This window comes from Hyla sarda, chromosome 10 (genome assembly GCF_029499605.1).
Source record: "Hyla sarda isolate aHylSar1 chromosome 10, aHylSar1.hap1, whole genome shotgun sequence".
NCBI lineage: Eukaryota > Metazoa > Chordata > Amphibia > Anura > Hylidae > Hyla > Hyla sarda.
In genome coordinates this window covers 141,953,617-141,979,428 of record NC_079198.1, presented here as the reverse complement: position 1 = coordinate 141,979,428, position 25,812 = coordinate 141,953,617, and the positions used below count along the sequence as shown (strand labels likewise).

At 41.5% G+C, this 25,812-nt stretch overlaps 1 protein-coding gene across 2 annotated transcripts in view; it reads right to left on the bottom strand.

Annotated features, from left to right (window-relative positions):
* NPHP4 (nephrocystin 4) overlaps positions 1-25,812 on the bottom strand; it is a 292,086-nt gene that overhangs the window by 73,806 nt on the left and 192,468 nt on the right. For both annotated transcript variants that reach the window (XM_056544490.1, XM_056544489.1), the window contains 3 exons: positions 24,125-24,316; positions 21,763-21,947; positions 18,720-18,880 (listed from right to left, as the gene is read on the bottom strand). In XM_056544490.1, coding sequence (XP_056400465.1) covers positions 18,720-18,880; positions 21,763-21,947; positions 24,125-24,316 — 538 coding nt within the window. The remainder of the gene's footprint in view (positions 1-18,719; positions 18,881-21,762; positions 21,948-24,124; positions 24,317-25,812) is intronic.

Sequence of the window (25,812 nt, the reverse complement as noted above, 5' to 3'; positions counted from 1 at the left end):
CACCAGCAGAATAGTGAGTACAGCTCTGGGGTATAATACAGGATATAACTCAGGATCAGTACAGGATAAGTAATGTAATGTATGTACACAGTGACCTCACCAGCAGAATAGTGAGTACAGCTCTGGAGTATAATACAGGATATAACTCAGGATCAGTACAGGATAAGTAATGTAATGTATGTACACAATGACCTCACCAGCAGAATAGTGAGTACAGCTCTGGAGTATAATATAGGATATAACTCAGGATCAGTACAGGATAAGTAATGTAATGTATGTACACAGTGACCCCTCCAGCAGAATAGTGAGTACAGCTCTGGAGTATAACATAGGATATAACTCAGGATAAGTAATGTAATGTATGTGCACAGTGACCTCACCAGCAGAATAGTGAGTACAGCTCTGGAGTATAATACAGGATATAACTCAGGATCAGTACAGGATAAGTAATGTAATGTATATACACAGTGACCTCACCAGCAGAATAGTGAGTACAGCTCTGGAGTATAATACAGGATATAACTCTGGATCAGTACAGGATAAGTAATGTAATGTATATACACAGTGACCTCACCAGCAGAATAGTGTATTACACGATTAATACAATTTAAGTAATTTAATGTATGTACAATGTGATTTAGCATTTTCTGTAATTAGTTCTGTATGTACAATGTGATTTAGCATTTTCTGTAATTAGTTCTGTATGTACAATGTGATTTAGCATTTTCTGTAATTAGTTCTGTATGTAGACTGTAAGTTCTCGGTGACATTGGTGATTTTCGTAGTGATATTGTGTCACTCTATGTCCTCTGCTTTGTGAATTCTTTCTCCCCTCCCTGCAGTGTAGTACTTGTGGTCAGTGGCCTCTATTGTCCGACCTTTTGTATGACATTTCTACCTCTCATGTATCTGTTCAGCAATGTCATAAAGTGACACATACCCCATAGTCTCACTTTGTGGTGTCGACATTTTCGTTTTTCGGTGACACACGGAGCGGCTGACTTTGATGTGTATCTCTGAGCGTTTATACATTGCCTTGGTGTTTAATAACCTCTGACACCTTTTTTGATCATTTCTGGCCTTGAATGTTATGAATTGCTGGAGTTCAGCCTTAACAATATGGTTTCTGCTCCGTTTTTCGGGGGTGATGTGCGGTTTTACATTTCCTTCTCATTAAAATGTCACAGACACCTACATAATTTTTGGCGGTGTGAGTGACAGCTGGATGTATCTAGATCTTTTACATGTCATGAATCACTGTTGTGCCGCTTATCGGAACCGGCTGGAGAAACATTGGAAAGTAATAGAAGGAATATAAATGGCGTATAGTACAATGATTCTGACTATAATTATACTGACGCTCAGACACAAGGTCAGGGGTCGTATGGTAGGTACAATGGCTTCTGTTACTGAGAACAAATAAGTGATAAACTAATGTGGCACCAATTCTGCTGAAAAGTGTTATCCTAAGATTAAAGGGGCACTCCACTACTTTAAAACTTATCCTCTATCTGCAGTATAGGGGGACAATGTCTGATCGCAGGGGTCCCCTGCAACCTCTACAAAGGGGGCCTTATCTCTCCCGGGGGTTGATTTACATTTTTATTAGGAGGGGGGAGGGGGGGATATTTATTTTTGAAAACTTTTATTTACTATTTTTCTATTAAAGTCCTTATAGAGAACAATTATACAATCACTAGATTGCAGGTACTTCGTGGGTCGCCACATCCCTCGTGACATCAATGCAAGTCTATAGAAGGGGGTGTGGCAAACCCTGAAGCACACACCCAGCGTTTGGAACTACATGTTCTGAGAACTGGGGCAGTGGAGTAACCCTTTAAGGCTGATAGTGATATCTATGGGGAAAATAACAGATGCCAGTGGGTTCAGTGTAAAGTGCGATTGCGGGGGTCCGATGAGTTTAAATGGAGTTTAATCACAGCATCTTACGCAGTGTTTCTCAAGCGCGATCCTCAAGACCCCCCAACAGGTCATGTTTTCAGGATTTCCTTACTCTTTCGCCGGTGATATAATTAAGGTCAGTGCATCAGGCATCACCACAGTTACATCACCTGTGAAAGACTAAGGAAATCCTGAAAACATGACCTGTTGGGGGGTCTTGAGGACCGCGCTTGAGAAACACTGATTTAAGGGGTACTCCCGTGGAAAACTTATTTTTTTTTTTTAAATCAACTGGTGCCAGAAAGTTAAACAGATTTGTAAATTACGTCTATTAAAAAATCTTAATCCTTCCAGTAGTTATTAGCTGCTGAATACTCCAGAGGAAATTATTTTCTTTTTGGAACACAGTGCTCTCTGCTGACATCACGAGCACAGTGCTCTCTGCTGACATCTGTGTCCATTTTAGTAACTGTCCAGAGCAGCATATGTTTGCTTTGGGGATTTTCTCCATCTTAAAATGGACAGATATATCAGCAGAGAGCACTGTGCTCGTGATGTCAGCAGAGAGCTCTGTGTTCCAAAAAGAAAACCATTTCCTCTGGAGTATTCAGCAGCTAATAAGTACTGGAAGGATTTAGATTGTACTGTATTGTATATATTATCTGCTCAGCTCCTCCTGCTCTATAACATGATACCTGCAGATTGTACTGTATTGTATATATCATCTGCTCAGCTCCTCCTGCTCTATAACATGTTACCTGCAGATTGTACTGTATTGTATATTACATCTGCTCAGCTCCTCCTGCTCTATAACATGCTACCTGCAGATTGTATTGTATTGTATATATCATCTGCTCAGCTCCTCCTGCTCTATAACATGCTACCTGCAGATTGTACTGTATTGTATATATTATCTTCTCAGCTCCTCCTGCTCTATAACATGATACCTGCAGATTGTGCTGTATTGTATATATCATCTGCTCAGTTTCTCCTGCTCTATAACATGTTACCTGCAGATTGTACTGTATTGTATTTATCATGTGCTCAGCTCCTCCTGCTCTGTACCATGTTACCTGCAGATTGTACTGTATTGTATATATATATATATATATATATATATATATATCATCTGCTCAGCTCCTCCTGCTCTATAACAATATACCTGCAGATTGTACTGTATTGTATATATCATCTGCTCAGCTCCTCCTGCTCTATAACATGATACCTGCAGATTGTACTGTATTGTATATATATCATCTGCTCAGCTCCTCCTGTTCTATAACATGATACCTGCAGATTGTACTGTATTGTATATATCATCTGCTCAGCTCCTCCTGCTCTATAACATGTTACCTGCAGATTGTACTGTATTGTATATATAATCTGCTCAGCTCCTCCTGCTCTATAACATGTTACCTGCAGATTGTACTGTATTGTATATATTATCTGCTCAGCTCCTCCTGCTCTATAACATGTTACCTGCAGATTGTACTGTATTGTATATATCATCTGCTCAGCTCCTCCTGCTCTATAACATGATACCTGCAGATTGTACTGTATTGTATATATCATCTGCTCAGCTCCTCCTGCTCTATAACATGTTACCTGCAGATTGTCCTGTATTGTATATATCATCTGCTCAGCTCCTCCTGCTCTATAACATGTTACCTGCAGATTGTCCTGTATTGTATATATCATCTGCTCAGCTCCTCCTGCTCTATAACATGATACCTGCAGATTGTACTATATTGTATATATCATCTGCTCAGCTCCTCCTGCTCTATAACATGTTACCTGCAGATTGTACTGTATTGTATATATCATCTGCTCAGCTCCTCCTGCTCTATAACATGTTACCTGCAGATTGTACTGTATTGTATATATCATCTGCTCAGCTCCTCCTGCTCTATAACATGTTACCTGCAGATTGTACTGTATTGTATATATCATCTGCTCAGCTCCTCCTGCTCTATAACATGAGGTCTGCAGATTGTACTGTATTGTATATATCATCTGCTCAGCTCCTCCTGCTCTATAACATGTTACCTGCAGATTGTACTGTATTGTATATATCTGCTCAGCTCCTCCTGCTCTATAACATGTTACCTGCAGATTGTACTGTATTGTATATATAATCTGCTCAGCTCCTCCTGCTCTATAACATGTTACCTGCAGATTGTACTGTATTGTATATATTATCTGCTCAGCTCCTCCTGCTCTATAACATGTTACCTGCAGATTGTACTGTATTGTATATATCATCTGCTCAGCTCCTCCTGCTCTATAACATGATACCTGCAGATTGTACTGTATTGTATATATAATCTGCTCAGCTCCTCCTGCTCTATAACATGATACCTGCAGATTGTACTGTATTGTATATATAATCTGCTCAGCTCCTCCTGCTCTATAACATGATACCTGTAGATTGTACTGTATTGTATATATCATCTGCTCAGCTCCTCCTGCTCTATAACATGTTACCTGCAGATTGTACTGTATTGTATATATTATCTGCTCAGCTCCTCCTGCTCTATAACATGTTACCTGCAGAATGTACTGTATTGTATATATCATCTGCTCAGCTCCTCCTGCTCTATAACATGAGGTCTGCAGATTGGAATGTGTTTTCAATAACATGAATTCAATTTACATTTTATTCAAATAATCCCTCCTAAAAACAAACATTTTAAAGTTATTACAAGCTGTATTTTAGTTTATCTTGGGAAAGCTGGGTGACAACCAACATACGGGCCTTATTATAGACCATTCATGTTTCAGGGTTACACTATATATCTATTTACCTAGCTGTGTGATTAGTATAAACCAGTATTTCCCAACTAGGGCGCTGCCAGCTGTTGCAAAACTACAACTTCCAGCATGCCCGGACAGCCTTTGGCTGTCCGGGCATGCTGGGAGTTGTAGTTTTGCAACAGCTGGAGGCACCTTAGTTGAGAAACACTAGTATAAACAGATATAACGTGGGGGGTCACAGGAGATCGGGGTGATGGGCGCTCTGGGGGGGTGAAGTAACCGGAGGTGTCAGATGATTTAGTGATTGAAGCCACATGAGAGGCTCAGGCCCATAGAGCGGAGGGTTTATCAGGATCTTCCTCCCTATAATATGGCGCTCGTTGGCCGGACGACGCGGCTCATTACATATTCCTGCAGTTTAATCTGGATAAAAGGTTAGAAACACAAATGACTTCGTAAGCATTTCACTAAGGACGGTCTAACTCTAAGTGACTTAGTATTGATATAAAGTCTATCGGAGGCCATTATGTTCAGGGATATATGGCAGGAGTGATGGCAGAGCGTGGACCGGTCCTATCGCCGGAGGGTGGTGCGAGGACGGGCGGCGGGGTCTGCACCATGAACGGTGGTGTCTGACCGCTCCTCCAATACAGCGATGATCTGCCAAGTGAGGCCAAACCATAATAATCCCTATTTATATAAGAGGATTCATAATGCATTGTATATCAGATCCCACTGCCGAGATAAAGATCAGTACAGAAGGGGGCGCTCCGGGGGTATTAAGGGGACATTACTCTACATTTAGGTACATCCATCCTTTATATACATGCAGACTATATATATATACGCTCATTGACAAGAAATGTAGATTATTTGGAATGGAATGAAGCTTCCTATGTGTGATGTAATGATGATCTATGGAAGTGATTATAATAGGAGAAGATTATTGGGCGAAACTACAATAGAAAGGAGGCTCTAGCCTGGATACGGATGAGATACCATTGGGATACATGGAGGCTCTAGTACCCTTTTGGGTGACTCTAGCCTGGATATAAGATGAGATACAGTAGGGATACATGGAGGCTCTATACCCTATTGGGCCCCTCTAGCCTGGATATAAGATGAGATACAGTAGGGATACATGGAAGCTCTTGTACCCTGTTGGACACCTCTAGCCTGGATACAAGATGAGATACAGTTGGGATACATGGAGGCTCTTATACCCTGTTGGCCCTTCTAGTCTGGATATAAGATGAGATACAGTTGGGATACATGGAGGCTCTAGTGCCTTGTTAGGCACCTCTAGCCTGGATACAAGATGAGATACATTTGGGATACATGGAGGCTCTAGTACCCTGTTGGACACCTCTAGCCTGGACATAAGATGAGATACAGTTGGGATACATGGAGGCTCTAGTGCCTTGTTAGGCACCTCTAGCCTGGATACAATATGAGATACATTTGGGATACATGGAGGCTCTAGTACCCTGTTGGGCGCCTCTAGCCTGGATACAAGATGAGATACAGTTGTGATACATGGAGGCTATAGTATCCTGTTGGGCATCTCTAGTCTGGATACAAGATGAGATACTGTTGGGATACATGGAGGCTCTAGTATCCTGTTGGGCACCTCTAGCCTGGATACAAGATGAGATACAGTTGTGATACATGGAGGATCTGGTATCCTGTTGGGCGCCTCTAGCTTGGATACAAGATGAGATACATGGAGGCTCTAGTATACTGTTGGACACCTCTAGCCTGGATACAAGATGAGATACATTTGGGATACATGGAGGCTCTAGTATCCTGTTGGACACCTCTAGCCTGGATACAAGATGAGATACGATTGGGATACACTGAGGCTCTAGTACCCTGTTGGGTGCCTCTAGCCTGGATATAAGATGAGATACATTTGGGATACATGGAGGCTCTAGTACCCTGTTGGGCCCCTCTAGTCTGGATACAAGATGAGATACATTTGGGATACATGGAGGCTCTAGTACCCTGTTGGGCGCCTCTAGCCTGGATATAAGATGAGATACATTTGGGATACATGGAGGCTCTAGTACCCTGTTGGGCGCCTCTAACCTGGATATAAGATGAGATACATTTGGGATACATGGAGGCTCTATACCCTATTGGGCCCCTCTAGCCTGGATATAAGATGAGATACAGTTGGGATACATGGAGGCTCTAGTTCCCTGTTGGGCGCCTCTAGCCTGGATACAAGATGAGATACATTTGGGATACATGGAGGCTCTAGTACCCTGTTGGGCGCCTCTAACCTGGATATAAGATGAGATACATTTGGGATACATGGAGGCTCTATACCCTATTGGGCCCCTCTAGCCTGGATATAAGATGAGATACAGTTGGGATACATGGAGGCTCTAGTTCCCTGTTGGGCGCCTCTAGCCTGGATACAAGATGAGATACAGTTGGGATACATGGAGGCTCTTATACCCTGTTGGCCCTTCTAGTCTGGATATAAGATGAGATACAGTTGGGATACATGGAGGCTCTAGTGCCTTGTTAGGCACCTCTAGCCTGGATACAAGATGAGATACATTTGGGATACATGGAGGCTCTAGTACCCTGTTGGACACCTCTAGCCTGGACATAAGATGAGATACAGTTGGGATACATGGAGGCTCTAGTGCCTTGTTAGGCACCTCTAGCCTGGATACAATATGAGATACATTTGGGATACATGGAGGCTCTAGTACCCTGTTGGGCGCCTCTAGCCTGGATACAAGATGAGATACAGTTGTGATACATGGAGGCTATAGTATCCTGTTGGGCATCTCTAGTCTGGATACAAGATGAGATACTGTTGGGATACATGGAGGCTCTAGTATCCTGTTGGGCACCTCTAGCCTGGATACAAGATGAGATACAGTTGTGATACATGGAGGATCTGGTATCCTGTTGGGCGCCTCTAGCTTGGATACAAGATGAGATACATGGAGGCTCTAGTATACTGTTGGACACCTCTAGCCTGGATACAAGATGAGATACATTTGGGATACATGGAGGCTCTAGTATCCTGTTGGACACCTCTAGCCTGGATACAAGATGAGATACGATTGGGATACACTGAGGCTCTAGTACCCTGTTGGGTGCCTCTAGCCTGGATATAAAATGAGATACATTTGGGATACATGGAGGCTCTAGTACCCTGTTGGGCCCCTCTAGTCTGGATACAAGATGAGATACATTTGGGATACATGGAGGCTCTAGTACCCTGTTGGGCGCCTCTAGCCTGGATATAAGATGAGATACATTTGGGATACATGGAGGCTCTAGTACCCTGTTGGGCGCCTCTAGCCTGGATATAAGATGAGATACATTTGGGATACATGGAGGCTCTAGTACCCTGTTGGGCGCCTCTAACCTGGATATAAGATGAGATACATTTGGGATACATGGAGGCTCTATACCCTATTGGGCCCCTCTAGCCTGGATATAAGATGAGATACAGTTGGGATACATGGAGGCTCTAGTTCCCTGTTGGGCGCCTCTAGCCTGGATACAAGATGAGATACATTTGGGATACATGGAGGCTCTAGTACCCTGTTGGGCGCCTCTAACCTGGATATAAGATGAGATACATTTGGGATACATGGAGGCTCTATACCCTATTGGGCCCCTCTAGCCTGGATATAAGATGAGATACAGTTGGGATACATGGAGGCTCTAGTTCCCTGTTGGGCGCCTCTAGCCTGGATACAAGATGAGATACATTTGGGATACATGGAGGCTCTAGTACCCTGTTGGGCGCCTCTAGCCTGGATATAAGATGAGATACATTTGGGATACATGGAGGCTCTAGTACCCTGTTGGGCGCCTCTAGCCTGGATATAAGATGAGATACATTTGGGATACATGGAGGCTCTAGTACCCTGTTGGGCGCCTCTAACCTGGATATAAGATGAGATACATTTGGGATACATGGAGGCTCTATACCCTATTGGGCCCCTCTAGCCTGGATATAAGATGAGATACAGTTGGGATACATGGAGGCTCTAGTACCCTGTTGGGCGCCTCTAGCCTGGATACAAGATGAGATACATTTGGGATACATGGAGGCTCTAGTACCCTGTTGGGCAACTCTAGCCTGGATACAATATGAGATACATTTGGGATACACTGAGGCTCTAGTACCCTGTTGGGCGCCTCTAGCCTGGATACAAGATGAGATACATTTGGGATACATGGAGGCTCTAGTACCCTGTTGGGCGCCTCTAGCCTGGATATAAGATTAGATACATTTAGGATACATGGAGGCTCTAGTACCCTGTTGGGCGCCTCTAGCCTGGATATAAGATGAGATACATTTGGGATACATGGAGGCTCTAGTACCCTGTTGGGCGCCTCTAACCTGGATATAAGATGAGATACATTTGGGATACATGGAGGCTCTATACCCTATTGGGCCCCTCTAGCCTGGATATAAGATGAGATACAGTTGGGATATATGGAGGCTCTAGTACCCTGTTGGGCGCCTCTAGCCTGGATACAAGATGAGATACATTTGGGATACATGGAGGCTCTAGTACCCTGTTGGGCACCTTTAGCCTGGATACAAGATGGGATACATTTGGGATACATGGAGGCTCTAGTACCCTGTTGGGCACCTCTAGCCTGGATACAAGATGAGATACTGTTGGAATACATGGAGGCTCTAGTACCCTGTTGGGCGCCTCTAGCCTGGATACAAGATGAGATACATTTGGGATACATGGAGGCTCTAGTACCCTGTTGGGCACCTCTAGCCTGGATATAAGATGAGATACATTTGGGATACATGGAGGCTCTAGTACCCTGTTGGGCGCCTCTAGCCTGGATATAAGATGAGATACATTTGGGATACATGGAGGCTCTAGTACCCTGTTGGGCACCTCTAGTCTGGATATAAGATGAGATACAGTAGGGATACATGGAGGCTCTAGAACCCTGTTGGGCGCCTCTAGCCTGGATATAAGATGAGATACATTTGGGATACATGGAGGCTCTAGTACCCTGTTGGGCGCCTCTAGCCTAGATATAAGATGAGATACATTTGGGATACATGGAGGCTCTAGTACCCTGTTGGGCGCCTCTAGCCTGGATACAGTTGTACAGGTTCCTTATAACCTCCTGCAGCACAATTCCCCTCAGATGTTGCAGCTGTAGATCCCGTACATTTGTAGGTTTCTGGCACCATAAATGCTCAATTAGCGATAAATGTGGTGACCGGGCAGGACAGGGACGTATTACAATCAGGAGGAGACATTCCTGGGAAACCCGCACTGTGTGTGGGCGACCATAGTCATGTGACACGTGGCGGCAGGATGTCCTGTACATATCGCTCAGCTGTAAGTGTCCCTCATATCACTACTAGGGGTGACCGACTGTCATACGTGATAGCTCCGCAGATCATAACACCAGCAGGGGGCAGTGTGTACAGGAAAGGCTCCGTGAAGCTCCATAACCCGACTATTATCAGATCACAAACAGAACCTGCTGGATTCATTGTTAAAGACAATACAGTCCAGGTTTTTCTTTCATGACACCGCTACATACGGGACTGCTGTCAATGGCGGGACGATGTTCACCATGACAACACATTACCTTCTGCTCAGTGCCTGGAAATGATGTACACCCTCCAAAAGTCTGTCAACTGGGCAATATGGGGGAGATTTATCAAAGCCTATCCAGAGGAAAAGTTGCGGAGTTGCCCATAGCAACCAATCAGATCGCTGCTTTCATTTTTCAGAGGCCTTTTCAGAAACTAAAGAAGCAATCTGATTGGTTGCTATGGGCAACTCAGCAACTTTTCCTCTGGACAGGTTTTGCTAGATCTCCCCCTATGTCTGTAATTCTGTCATACAAAACCAATCTCAAACCAAGAGGTACACTACCCAAAAGTAGCCTATGAGAGCCATTTTTAGAGGGCAGTGGGGGAAGCACTTTTACACCCTCTTGTGGCTAGACCCAGTGTCTAATCAGACCTCACTGCAATTATTTACATATCTGCCTGAGACATAACGGCAGGATGAGTTTTGCAGCCATACGACATTTCTATATGGGTGATCTTTTTTTTTATACAGAACATTTCCCTTACATAGGTAAATGCGCCCAGTATGGGTACACATACATGCTCTGTATATATCTTAAATGGGTACATAGATGCATTATATATCCTATACAGGTACATACATGCTTGGTATATAGAGGTATCTATCCCACATGGGTACATATATGCAGTATATATCCTATACAGGTACATACATGCTTGGTATATAGAGGTATCCATCCTACATGGGTACATAGATGAAGTATATATCCTATACAGGTACATACATGCTTGGTATATAGAGGTATCTATCCCACATGGGTACATAGATGCATTATATATCCTATACAGGTACATACATGCTTGGTATATAGAGGTATCTATCCCACATGGGTACATATATGCATTATATATCCTATACAGGTACATACATGCTTGGTATATAGAGGTATCTATCCCACATGGGTACATATATGCAGTATATATCCTATACAGGTACATACATGCTTGGTATATAGAGGTATCTATCCCACATGGGTACATAGATGCATTATATATCCTATACAGGTACATACATGCTTGGTATATAGAGGTATCCATCCCACATGGGTACATAGATGCATTATATATTCTATGCGGGCACATACATGCTTGGTATATAGAGGTATCCATCCCACATGGGTACATATATGCAGTATATATCCTATACAGGTACATACATGCTTGGTATATAGAGGTATCCATCCCACATGGGTACATATATGCAGTATATATCCTATACAGGTACATACATGCTTGGTATATAGAGGTATCCATCCCACATGGGTACATATATGCAGTATATATCCTATACAGGTACATACATGCTTGGTATATAGAGGTATCTATCCCACATGGGTACATAGATGCATTATATATCCTATACAGGTACATACATGCTTGGTATATAGAGGTATCCATCCCACATGGGTACATAGATGCATTATATATCCTATACAGGTACATACATGCTTGGTATATAGAGGTATCCATCCCACATGGGTACATATATGCATTATATATCCTATACAGGTACATACATGCTTGGTATATAGGGGTATCCATCCCACATGGGTACATATATGCATTATATATCCTATACAGGTACATACATGCTTGGTATATAGGGGTATCCATCCCACATGGGTACATATATGCATTATATATCCTATACAGGTACATACATGCTTGGTATATAGGGGTATCCATCCCACATGGGTACATATATGCATTATATATCCTATACAGGTACATACATGCTTGGTATATAGAGGTATCCATCCCACATGGGTACATATAAGCATTATATATCCTATACAGGTACATACATGCTTGGTATATAGGGGTATCCATCCCACATGGGTACATATATGCATTATATATCCTATACAGGTACATACATGCTTGGTATATAGGGGTATCTGTCCCACATGGGTACATAGATGCATTATATATCCTATACAGGTACATACATGCTTGGTATATAGAGGTATCCATCCCACATGGGTACATAGATGCATTATATATCCTATACAGGTACATACATGCTTGGTATATAGAGGTATCTATCCCACATGGGTACATATAAGCATTATATATCCTATACAGGTACATACATGCTTGGTATATAGAGGTATCTATCCCACATGGGTACATAGACTTATTATATATCCTATGCGGGCACATACATGCTTGGTATATAGAGGTATCTATCCCACATGGGTACATAGATGCATTATATATCCTATACAGGTACATACATGCTTGGTATATAGAGGTATCTATCCCACATGGGTACATAGATGCATTATATATCCTATACAGGTACATACATGCTTGGTATATAGAGGTATCTATCCCACATGGGTACATATATGCAGTATATATCCTATACAGGTACATACATGCTTGGTATATAGAGGTATCTATCCCACATGGGTACATATAAGCATTATATATCCTATACAGGTACATACATGCTTGGTATATAGAGGTATCTATCCCACATGGGTACATATATGCATTATATATCCTATACAGGTACATACATGCTTGGTATATAGAGGTATCTATCCCACATGGGTACATATATGCATTATATATCCTATACAGGTACATACATGCTTGGTATATAGAGGTATCTATCCCACATGGGTACATAGATGCATTATATATCCTATACAGGTACATACATGCTTGGTATATAGAGGTATCCATCCCACATGGGTACATATATGCAGTATATATCCTATACAGGTACATACATGCTTGGTATATAGAGGTATCTATCCCACATGGGTACATATATGCATTATATATCCTATACAGGTACATACATGCTTGGTATATAGAGGTATCTATCCCACATGGGTACATATATGCATTATATATCCTATACAGGTACATACATGCTTGGTATATAGAGGTATCCATCCCACATGGGTACATAGATGCATTATATATCCTATACAGGTACATACATGCTTGGTATATAGAGGTATCCATCCCACATGGGTACATAGATGCATTATATATCCTATACAGGTACATACATGCTTGGTATATAGAGGTATCCATCCCACATGGGTACATATATGCATTATATATCCTATACAGGTACATACATGCTTGGTATATAGGGGTATCTATCCCACATGGGTACATATATGCAGTATATATCCTATACAGGTACATACATGCTTGGTATATAGAGGTATCTATCCCACATGGGTACATAGATGCATTATATATCCTATGCGGGCACATACATGCTTGGTATATAGGGGTATCTATCCCACATGGGCACATATATGCAGTATATATCCTATACAGGTACATACATGCTTGGTATATAGAGGTATCTATCCCACATGGGTACATAGATGCATTATATATCCTATACAGGTACATACATGCTTGGTATATAGAGGTATCCATCCTACATGGGTACATAGATGCAGTATATATCCTATGCAGGTACATACATGCTTGGTATATAGGGGTATCCATCCCACATGGGTACATATATGCAGTATATATATCCTATACAGGTACATACATGCTTGGTATATAGAGGTATCTATCCCACATGGGTACATAGATGCATTATATATCCTATACAGGTACATACATGCTTGGTATATAGAGGTATCTATCCCACATGGGTACATAGATGCAGTATATATGCATTATATACATCCTATACCAGCTCATACATACGTCCTGTAAGGATCAATACGTTCCGTCTGTAGATTTCCGTTGCCTTTCTTTATTATTTGCCGCGCGCTCACTGTTTATCCTCCCAGCTATGTCTTCTTTCTATAACAATAAAACTGTCTTTTCCTCGCTACTTCCAAGTAAATAAAAGCAATATGAAAGGTAAAAGACCTGGGAACCTTAAGGAAAAGAATTGAGTTATGTATCAATAAAGGCGGCCGCTTCTCCTGCTATACTTCATTTTTCTTCTCCACAATAGGATTCGGAGGATTCATTTATACCGGTACAAACAGAAGAAGAAGAGATCCGGCGAGAGGCGATTAATAGAAGGAATTACTATCCGTCTGCACAACAATCTCCAGGATCACCATGCGGTAAAGCGCATTTCAGGGTGAGGATTGTATGTGAAGACGGTGATGATTTTCTATATATGTGTATTTTATCTATCTATATGGATATTATATCAGCAGATCCGACAGATACAGGTCCTCATAGGAACAACCAGCGTGTAATACTACATTTAGCCTGTAGTGGGCACTGCACAGCAATGGTATAGCTGGCTGTAACTTTCAGAGCTGATCGCTGGGGGTCTCAGAGCTGATCGCTGGGGGTCTCAGAGCTGATCACTGGGGGTCTCAGAGTTTATTGCTGGGGGTCTCAGAGCTGATCGGTGGGGGGCTCAGAACTGATCGCTGGGGAGTCTCAGAGCTGATCGTTGGGGGTCTCAGAGCTGATCGCTGGGGGTCTCAGAGCTGATCGCTGGGGGTCTCAGAGCTGATCGCTGGGGGTCTCAGAGCTGATCGCTGGGGGTCTCAGAGCTGATCGCTGGGAGTCTCAGAGCTGATCGCTGGGGGTCTCAGAGCTGATTACTGGGGGTCTCAGAACTGATCACTGAGGAGTCTCAGAGCTGATCACTGGGGGTCTCAGAGCTGATCGTTGGGGGTCTCAGAGCTGATCGTTGGGGGTTCAAAGGCCGGTGTGGTAAAGTTTCTTGCGAGTGTATAGTAAATTTCATATTTACAAGCAGATCTTGTAGTTTTACAGTGAAGGGACTACAACTCCCAGCATGCCCAGAGACAAAGGCTGTTCAGGCACGTTAACGTAGCAAAGACGAGTGCGCTCTATTAGGTTAATGTGGCAGAGGTGAGTGCGCTGTATTAGGTTAATGTAGCAGAGGCGAGTGCACTCTATTAGGTTGATGTATCATAGGTGAGTGCGCTGTATTATGTTACTGTAGCAAAGGTGAGTGTGCTGTATTAGGTTAATGTAGCAGAGGCGAGTGCGCTCTATTAGGTTGATGTAGCAGAGGCGAGTGCGCTGTATTAGGTTGATGTATCATAGGTGAGTGCGCTGTATTATGTTACTGTAGCAAAGGTGAGTGCGCTGTATAAGGTTGATGTAGCAGAGGCGAGTGCGCTCTATTAGGTTGATGTAGCAGAGGCGAGTGCACTCTATTAGGTTGATGTAGCAGAGGCGAGTGCGCTCTATTAGGTTAATGTAACAGAGGCGAGTGCGCTCTATTAGGTTAATGTAGCAGAGGCGAGTGCGCTCTATTAGGTTGATGTAGCAGAGGCGAGTGCGCTCTATTAGGTTAATGTAGCAGAGGCGAGTGCGCTCTATTAGGTTAATGTAGCAGAGGCGAGTGCGCTCTATTAGGTTAATGTAGCAGAGGTGAGTGCGCTCTATTAGGTTAATGTAGCAGAGGCGAGTGCGCTCTATTAGGTTAATGTAGCAGAGGCGAGTGCGCTCTATTAGGTTAATGTAGCAGAGGCGAGTGCGCTCTATTAGGTTAATGTAGCAGAGGTGAGTGCGCTCTGCTAGGTTAATGTAGCAGAGGCGAGTGCACTCTATTAGGTTAATGTAGCAGAGGCGAGTGCGCTCTATTAGGTTAATGTAGCAGAGGCGAGTGCGCTCTATTAGGTTAATGTAGCAGAGGTGAGTGCGCTCTGCTAGGTTAATGTAGCAGAGGCGAGTGCGCTCTATTAGGTTAATGTAGCAGAGGCGAGTGCGCTCTATTAGGTTAATGTAGCAGAGGTGAGTGCGCTCTGCTAGGTTAATGTAGCAGAGGCGAGTGCACTCTATTAGGTTAATGTAGCAGAGGCGAGTGCGCTCTATTAGGTTAATGTAGCAGAGGTGAGTGCGCTCTGCTAGGTTAATGTAGCAGAGGTGAGTGCGCTCTATTATGTTACTGTAGCAGAGGTGAGTGCGCTCTATTAGGTTGATGTATCAGAGGTGAGTGCGCTCTGCTAGGTTAATGTATCAGAGGTGAGTGCGCTCTGCTAGGTTAATGTATCAGAGGTGAGTGCGCTCTGCTAGGTTAATGTAGCAGAGGGGAGTGCGCTCTATTAGGTTTATGTAGCAGAGGCGAGTGCGCTCAATTAGGTTTATGTAGCAGAGGTGAGTGCGCTCTATTAGGTTAATGTAGCAGAGACGAGTGCGCTCTCTTAGGTTAATGCAGCAGAGGCGAGTGTGCTCTATTAGGTTAATGTATCAGAGGCGAGTGCGCTCTATTAGGTTAATGTATCAGAGTTGAGTGCGCTCTGCTAGGTTAATGTAGCAGAGGTGAGTGCGCTCTATTAGGTTTATGTAGCAGAGGCGAGTGCGCTCTATTATGTTTATGTAGCCGAGGTGAGTGCGCTCTATTAGGTTAATGTAGCAGAGCGAGTGCGCTCTATTAGGTTAATGTAGCAGAGACGAGTGCGCTCTCTTAGGTTAATGCAACAGAGGCGAGTGCGCTCTATTAGGTTAATGTATCAGAGTTGAGTGCGCTCTGCTAGGTTAATGTAGCAGAGGCGAGTGCGCTCTATTAGGTTAATGTTGCAGAGGCGAGTGCACTCTGCTAGGTTAATGTAGCAGAGACGAGTGCTCTCTATTAGGTTTATGTAGCAGACTCGAGTGCGCTCTATTAGGTTGATGTAGCAGAGGCGAGTGCGCTCTTCTAGGTTAATGTAGCAGAGGTGAGTGCGCTCTATTAGGTTAATGTAGCAGAGGCAATTGTGCCCCATTATGTTTATGTAGAAAATATGACGGCGCCCTGCTATGTTAATGGAGCAGAGACATTGTTGTAGCAGAGACACGTGCGCTCCTTTATGCAAAACTAATACTCCCAGCCTTTGGATGTACAGGCATGCTGAGAGTTGTAGTTTTGCAACAGCTGGAGGCACCCTGGTTGGCAATCACTGGGTTAGGGAATAAGGGTATGATTACTGGGAGGAGGTCTGACTACAGCTCTATACGCGTCAGCCTGTGTTGTCTTCTTTATGATGCTGATTGTATCTGCCACCATTAAAAAAATAAATAATACAGTGGATAACAATGGACTTTGAATGACCAGCATGTAATTCTCCATTTAGCCTGTAGTGGCCGCTGCAAGGAAATGTATAGCTGGTTGTAGTCTTCGGGGTCTCAGAGGCGGGATCTACAGCGATCACATGATCAGCGGGTCGGTGTTATTGTAAGCATAAGTTGTCATTGTAAAACAACACCTTAAATAGTAAATAGTTTCTTCCCCATAATATGGTGTTTTTTTAATTGCATTAATAGGGTTGTGCCAAAGTAAAACTTATCAGTACTAAAATACTTAGCAGTGTTTCCCAACCAGGGTGCCTCCAACTGTTGCAAAACTACAATTCCCAGCATGCCGATCCCTGTGTTATGCTCCGCCCCCGCAGAGTCTGCAGTAGGCATAACACAGTATATCAGGTTTGTCCAGAATACTTAAGGCAGTGTTCCTCTAACCCAGTGATCTCCAACCAGGGTGCCTCCAACTGTAGCAAAACTACAACTCCTAGCATGCACGGACAGCCAAAGGCTGTCCGGGCATGCTGGGAGTTGTAGTTTTGCAACAGCTATAGGCTTCCAGGTTGGCAATCACTGGGTTATGGAATAAGTGTATGATTACGAGGGGAAGTCTTACTATTGGGAACCCGCGCAACCCCGAAAATGGTACATCGAAAGCTCCCATCTATAAATACGTAAGTACTTGAAACGCGTCAGAATGCGCTGTTTTATTTATGATGCTGATTGTATCTGCTACCTTTTATAGAAGAAAAAATTAAGTCAAATTCAATGTCTGTGGGACCAAGAGAGCCAAGTAAACCTTAAAGGGGTACTAGCCTGGAAAACATTATTTTTTTTTTTTTAAATCAACTGGTGCCAGAAAGTTAAACAGATTTGTAAATCACTTCTATTTAAAAAATCTTAATCCTTCCAGTACTTATCAGCTGCCGTATGCTGCACAGGAAGTTGTGTAGTTCTTTCCAGTCTGAGCACAGTGCTCTCTGCTGACACCTCTGTCCATTTTAGGAACTGTCCAGAGCAGGAGAGGTTTGCTATGGGGATTTGCTCCTACTCTGAATAGTTCCTGACATGGACAGAGGTGGCAGCAGAGAACACTGTGGTCAGACTGGAAAGAACTACACAACTTCCTGTGGAGCATACAGCAGCTGAAAAGTACTGGAAGGATTAAGATTTTTTTAAATAGAAATAATTAACAAATCTGTTTAACTTTCTGGCACCAGTTGATTTAAAACAAAAAAAAATGTTTTCCAGTGGAGTGCCCCTTTAATGCCGCACCCTAGGATGGGTAATCTCATGGCCTGACTGCTGCTAAAATATTTGCCCAGTGTAGTGATCAGGGCCCTTCTTCCATGTCTTTTAGCTGAACATACACAGCGGGGAGGCGACACTGAGCAACAGCAATGGCTCCCTGCACCTCTTATAAGTAGGGTGACTGGAAGCGTTCACTTACCTTCATCTCTACAGCAGCGGATCCAATGAGAAGCAGGGACTCCCCATCCCAAATGTCAATCTGAAGGGTCTGAAGAGCCAAATAACGTAGAAACCATCTTTGTTCTCCAGGCTTAAGGAACCCAGGATCTACCGTGTACTTCAGCTGATACCCAGGTGACCCTATAAGAAGAATATATACAGGATGACACTACATATACACAGATAAATAATACTGCATACACTGTATGAGACTCTCATCACTGACATCCACATATTATTAATATTGGAGCAATCACTGTGATCGGCTGCTTATCATACCCTGCAGTGACCACTACAGGAGACACACAGTATTACACGAGGCAGTTTAAATATTAAAAGGGGTACTCCACTTAATTATTTATTTTTTTGCACAATTTTTGTTGCAATTTTGGAAAGATCACAGCAAAAACTGAAAAAAAACACTACTTCTGACACATTAAACACTTTGATTTTCTGCAAGTCAGACTGGTGATCACATGACCCAGTTACAGTAATGGATGCAGCTGTGCTGGTATAAAACAGAGGGAGCTGTAGAAGAAGAAAATTGCCAGCGTAGAATGCAGGACTCCTAATTTATTTCCTTAAAAGTCAGACACACCACATGTGGATACAGTCACCAGTTTCAGATGTTGCCAACCATTCTCAGATGGTGCTGTAGGACTATTGTGTAGGACGATGAGTGTGCATTTTATGGACAAAACACTAAAACCTGTGCGTCTTTAAAATATTTCACCTTCAGTACATAAGGCTTATATCACACAAACGTAACCAGTCTGCATTATGGCCGCCAGTCCTAGCCTGACCTCTGGTGTAATGACCCTCATTAAAGCACCATAAATCACTAAGATAGATCATAGAGATAGATCACTATGATAAATCACTATAATAAATCACTATAATAAATCACTATGATAAATCACTATAATAAATCACTATAATACATCACTAAGATAAATCACTATAATAAATCACTATGATAAATCACTATAATAATCACTATAATAGATCACTAAGATAAATCACTATAATAGATCACTAAGATAAATCACTATAATAGATCACTATGATAAATCACTATAATAAATTACTATAATACATCACTAAGATAAATCACTATAATAGATCACTAAGATAAATCACTATAATAGATCACTAAGATACATCACTATGATTGATCACTAAGATAAATCACTATAATAGATCACTAAGATAAATCACTATAATAGATCACTAAGAAAAATCACCACAACAGCAATGGCTCCCTGCACCTCTTATAAGTAGGGTGACTGGAAGCGTTCACTTACCTTCATCTCTACAGCAGCGGATCCGATGGGAAGCAGGGACTCCCCATCCCAAATGTCAATCTGAAGGGTCTGAAGAGCCAAATCATAGTTATCTACCATAGTGATTTATCTTAGTGATTTATCATAGTGATCTTTCTTAGTGATTTATCTTAGTGATCTATCATAGTGAGTTATCATAGTGATTTATTTCTGTGATCTATCTTAGTGATTTATCTTAGTGATTTATCTTAGTGATCTATCTTAGTGATTTATCATAGTGATTTATCATAGTGATCTGTCTTAGTGATCTATCATAGTGAGTTATCATAGTGATTTATTTCTGTGATCTATCTTAGTGATTTATCTCTGTGATCTATCTTAGTGATTTATCTCTGTGATCTATCTTAGTGATTTATCATAGTGATCTATCTTAGTGATCTATCTTAGTGATTTATCTTAGTGATCTATCTTAGTGATTTATCATAGTGATTTATCATAGTGATCTATCTTAGTGATTTATCTTAGTGATTTATCTTAGTGATCTATCTTAGTGATCTATCTTAGTGATTTATCATAGTGATTTATCATAGTGATCTGTCTTAGTGATTTATCTTAGTGATTTATCATAGTAATCTATCATAGTGAGTTATCATAGTGATTTATTTCTGTGATCCATCTTAGTGATTTATCTCTGTGATATATCTTAGTGATCTATTATAGTGATTTATGGTGCTTTAATGAGGGTCATTACACTAGAGGTCTGGTGGCCATCATGCAGACTGGTTACATTTGTGTGATACAAGCCTTAAGTACTGAAGGTGGAATGTATTAAAGACACAGATTTTAGTGTTTTGCACATACAATGCACACTCATAAATCATAGAAATGATAGATCACTAAGATAAATCACAGAGATAAATCACAGAGATAAATCACTACGATAGATCACTATGATAAATCACTAAGATAGATCACTATAACAGATCACTAAGATAGAAGACAGAGAAAAATCACTATGATAAATCAATAAGATAAATCACTATGATAAATCACTATGATAGATCACTATGATAGATCACTATGATAGATCACTATGATAGATTACTGATAGATCACTATGACAGATCACTATAATAGATCAATATGATAAATCACAGACACACAGATTTTAGTGTTTTGCCCATACAATGCACTCATAAATCATAGAAATGATAGATCACTAAGATAAATCACAGAGATAAATCACTATAATAAATCACTATAATAAATCACTAAGATAGATCACTAAGATAAATCACTATGATAAATCACTATTATAAATCACTCAGATAGATCACTAAGATAGATGAGAGAAAAATCACTATGATAAATCAATAAGATAAATCACTATGATAAATCACCATAATAGATCACTAAGATAAATCACAGAGATAAATCACTGATAAATCAGTAAGATAGATCACTATGATAAATCACTATAATAGATCACTATGATAGATTACTATGATAGATCACTATGACAGATCACTATAATAGATCAATATCATAAATCACTATGACAGATCACTATGACAGATCACTATGACAGATCACTATGATAAATCATTATGATAAATCACTGTGATGCTGATGGTTTCGGTCATTAGACCCATGGCCAGGACTTGCAGTCATAATATGGAGAAATAATGTGTACCTATCACACTCATGTGAAACCGGCCTAAAATAGATGATATCTCTTACCTGGGTTTAATGATTCGTCTTTGTTGATCTGAACTAAGATCCGCGCCGGAGTATCAGAACGTGACTTAGTAGTAGAATCCGTCTGTACAAGCTGCAGGCGCGGGGTGGTCACCGGATGGAAGCGGTAAAACTGGAAGGTGAAGTAAATGGTTTGGGGCCAAACACTTGGGAAATCTTCTTGGACACTATAAAGATGACAAGACAGTTATCAGCACAACATGGCGGTAAAGATTCTACACGGTGCATTCATTTCTACCATATAACACCCGGCTTAGGCTTTATGAAAAAACGCCTGGAGGTGGATCCAGGATAGATGTCATGGCGTCAATATGAAAACACATAACATGAGTGTGAACAGTGATACAGTATAAATCCCTGCAGAATTATCACTGAAAAGCCTGAAAGATCTAAGAAGAAAACCCTGTGGGATGTATAATGATCTACCCATTGTTAGTCAGCTATGATTCCTGCAAACAGATATAATCCACTACATAGAGATAAAGGGGCACTCCAGAGCAGTGGTCTTCAACTTCCGGACCTCCAGATGTTACAAAACTACAACTGCCAGCATGGCCGGACAGCCGTTGGCTGTCCGGGCATGCTGGGAGTTGTAGTTTTGCAACATCTGGAGGTCCGCAGGTTGGAGACCACTGATCTAGAGGGAAAAAAACATTTTTTTGAATCAACTGGTTGCAGGAAGTTACACAGATTTGTAAATTAAAGAAGATAATATCATGCATTATATTATTATTACGTTTTCGCCCTTTTGCTTCGTCAGGAGGCCACACGCCCCCTGACGAATCAAAAGGGCGATAATGTGCGTTTGGGACTGAGGTGAGGTATCTCAATACAGTGATCCTTCAACTTACAATGGCCTCAACATACAATAGTTTCAACATACAATGGTCTTTTCTGGACCATTGTAACTTGAAACCAGACTCAACATACAATGTACAGACAGTCCAGATCTGTGAAACGTGTCAATGGCCGGAAGAACTGACCAATTAGAATGGGCATTTTACTCGTTAAACATCTGTATTACTGAAGTGTATGCACTTACTGGTGTCTGGTAGCGCCCCCTACAGTACAGGGAGGTATTACATGTTCTGTACTCATTACCTGTATTACTGAAGTCTATGTACTGACTGGTGTCTGGTAGCGCCCCCTACAGTACAGGGAGGTATTACATGTTCTGTACTCATTACCTGTATTACTGAAGTGTATGCACTGACTGGTGTCTGGTAACTCCCCCTACAGTACAGGGAGGTATTACATGTTCTGTACTCTTTACCTGTATTACTGAAGTGTATGCACTGACTGGTGTCTGGTAGCGCCCCCTACAGTACAGGGAGGTATTACATGTTCTGTACTCTTTACCTGTATTACTGAAGTGTATGCAGTGACTGGTGTCTGGTAGCGCCCCCTACAGTACAGGGAGGTATTACATGTTCTGTACTCTTTACCTATGTCAGGGTTAGCTGCTCCTTTGGACACCAGGTGAAGGCGGCTACATGTTACTTTTTTAGGACATTTTGTGTACTGTACAGGACCCTGAAGAAGCTCCTGTCCTCTACATAGACAGTGATTACAGCTCCCAGCAGATCTTTATTACTTTTATATGTAAGGATTTTTTTATCTATATTAGTTATCGCCTTATTTTTCTTTAATTCTCACTTTTTCCTATTTTTGGATGACATTTTGGGGCTTCAGAACCAATTACCAGGTTTCCATAGAGTTATGGTCTCAACATATGATGGTTTCAACATACAATGGGCGTCCTGGAACCAATTAATATTGTACCTTGAGGGACCAATGTACTACACAATCTGCTATGTATGCATACTTTATATTTGACTGTTGTGTGGTTCATTAGTGTTTTTATACTGTCCATCTTTGCTTGCTTTCCCTGATACATATGTAGAACACTTGGAGTAAACCCCTCATCTTTTCTATTCTGATATCTGCTTTGCCTGTATTCATTTTAATATTGTATGTCACTTTGATGTATGATTAATAAAGTTATTATGTTTGTTTTTCATCTGTGGTTACTTTGTGGCCTTTCTCTTTGGTGGGGAATATTGTGGTGGCCATAGGTAACACTTTCTATAGCCATATATATATATATTTATTTTGGTGACTAATAATACAGTCCACAGGGACCACACGGATTATACAGAACATCGCACCGTGTGGCACCTCACGTCTCGACAAATAACACTGACACTGACCAATGCGGCTCAATTCTCTTTTTTCTGCGCTACGATTGATGAGCGTCCGAACCTCCGTGCGGTCACCAGATCCATATTCATGAGCGCTCGTCAGCCTCAACATGAGATAAACGCAGGAGGACGGCGCCGCTCACCTGCTGAAGGCCAGGAACTGCAGGAATATTTCATTGCATTGCAGATAATCCGCTTCTTCCCTCTGGGGGTTAAAGTTCACCGGACTCGACGGATCGACCACTTCCGCCACTTCGTTATTGCAGTCATAGATCTCCGGGAATCCGGCAGAGTGAAGACGCGCCAGGGCGGCTCGGGACAGGATGGAGGTGGTGCTGCAAGAAGGAAAGAAAGGGGGCGCTGTTCATCTGATGGGAAATTAGTCATTGTATGCACGGTGTCCCCTCTACATACTGAAAACTCTATGACCCCAGTGTGCTGAGGTAAAACAATTGTCTGGAGCAGTGTTCCCCGACCAGTGTGCCTCCAGCTGGTGCACAACTACAACTCCCAGCATGCCCACGCATCTGTCCGATATGAGATACATAGTAGCACCATGACTAAGGACCCTTAGCTGGTCCGAAACGCGTCGGTTGACGTGGGTTTTAACTCACGGAGCACTTTTGTCTTTTTCTATGTTTATTTGGACCATGGACATTTTTTAACCATGTATCATTAAAGGTTAAATTTTACTTACCGCCTTGTGGAGCTGGAGCCCCCTTCCCTTCTTCCCTTCAATAGATACATATATATGAGATAGATAGATAGATATGAGATAGATAGATATGAGATAGATAGATAGATATGAGATAGATATATGAGACAGATAGATATGAGATAGATGGATATGAGATAGATATGAGATAGATAGATAGATAGATAGATAGATAGATAGATATGAGATAGATAGATAGATAGATAGATAGATATGAGATAGATAGATATGAGATAGATATGAGATAGATAGATAGATATGAGATAGATAGATATGAGATAGATAGATATGAGATAGATAGATAGATATGAGATAGATAGATATGAGAGATAGATATGAGATAGATAGATAGATAGATAGATATGAGATAGATAGATATGAGATAGATAGATAGATATGAGATAGATAGATATGAGATAGATAGATAGATATGAGATAGATAGATAGATAGATATGAGATAGATAGATAGATAGATATGATATAGATAGATAGATAGATAGATAGATAGGAATGAGATAGATAGATAGATATTAGATAGATAGATATGAGATAGAAAGATATGAGATAGATATGAGATAGATGAGAGAGATAGATATGAGATAGATATGAGATAGATATGAGATAGATAGATAGATATTAGATAGATAGATATGAGATAGAAAGATAGATATGAGATAGATATTATTAGATAGATATGAGAGAGATAGATATGAGATAGATAGATAGATGAGAGAGATAGATATGAGATATACACAATTATGTATGACCAGTCTATCTTCACCACCCTTGCCTCCCGCCATAGCAGTATGATGACTCTCACCTAGTTATAAAGCCTGGTGACGAGCTGTGCTGATCAGAGCTCATCTAAAAATCTGAAGTGGCCCAGGAAGGGAGTTGAACGCCCCTACTACTAAAAATGGCTTTTGTTCATTACATATCTAGGCCCGATAAGGGGACTTGTCAACGTCCCTAGCAAGCTAAATATCTCCAGGGATTTTAACTATTTCCTGGATTTCCCAATATATATACGGTATATGGCTGATCTATGTTTTAAGGGAGAGTCATAGGGAACCTTCATACAGATGGTCGTCAGATCCTATTATTATTATTGGTGG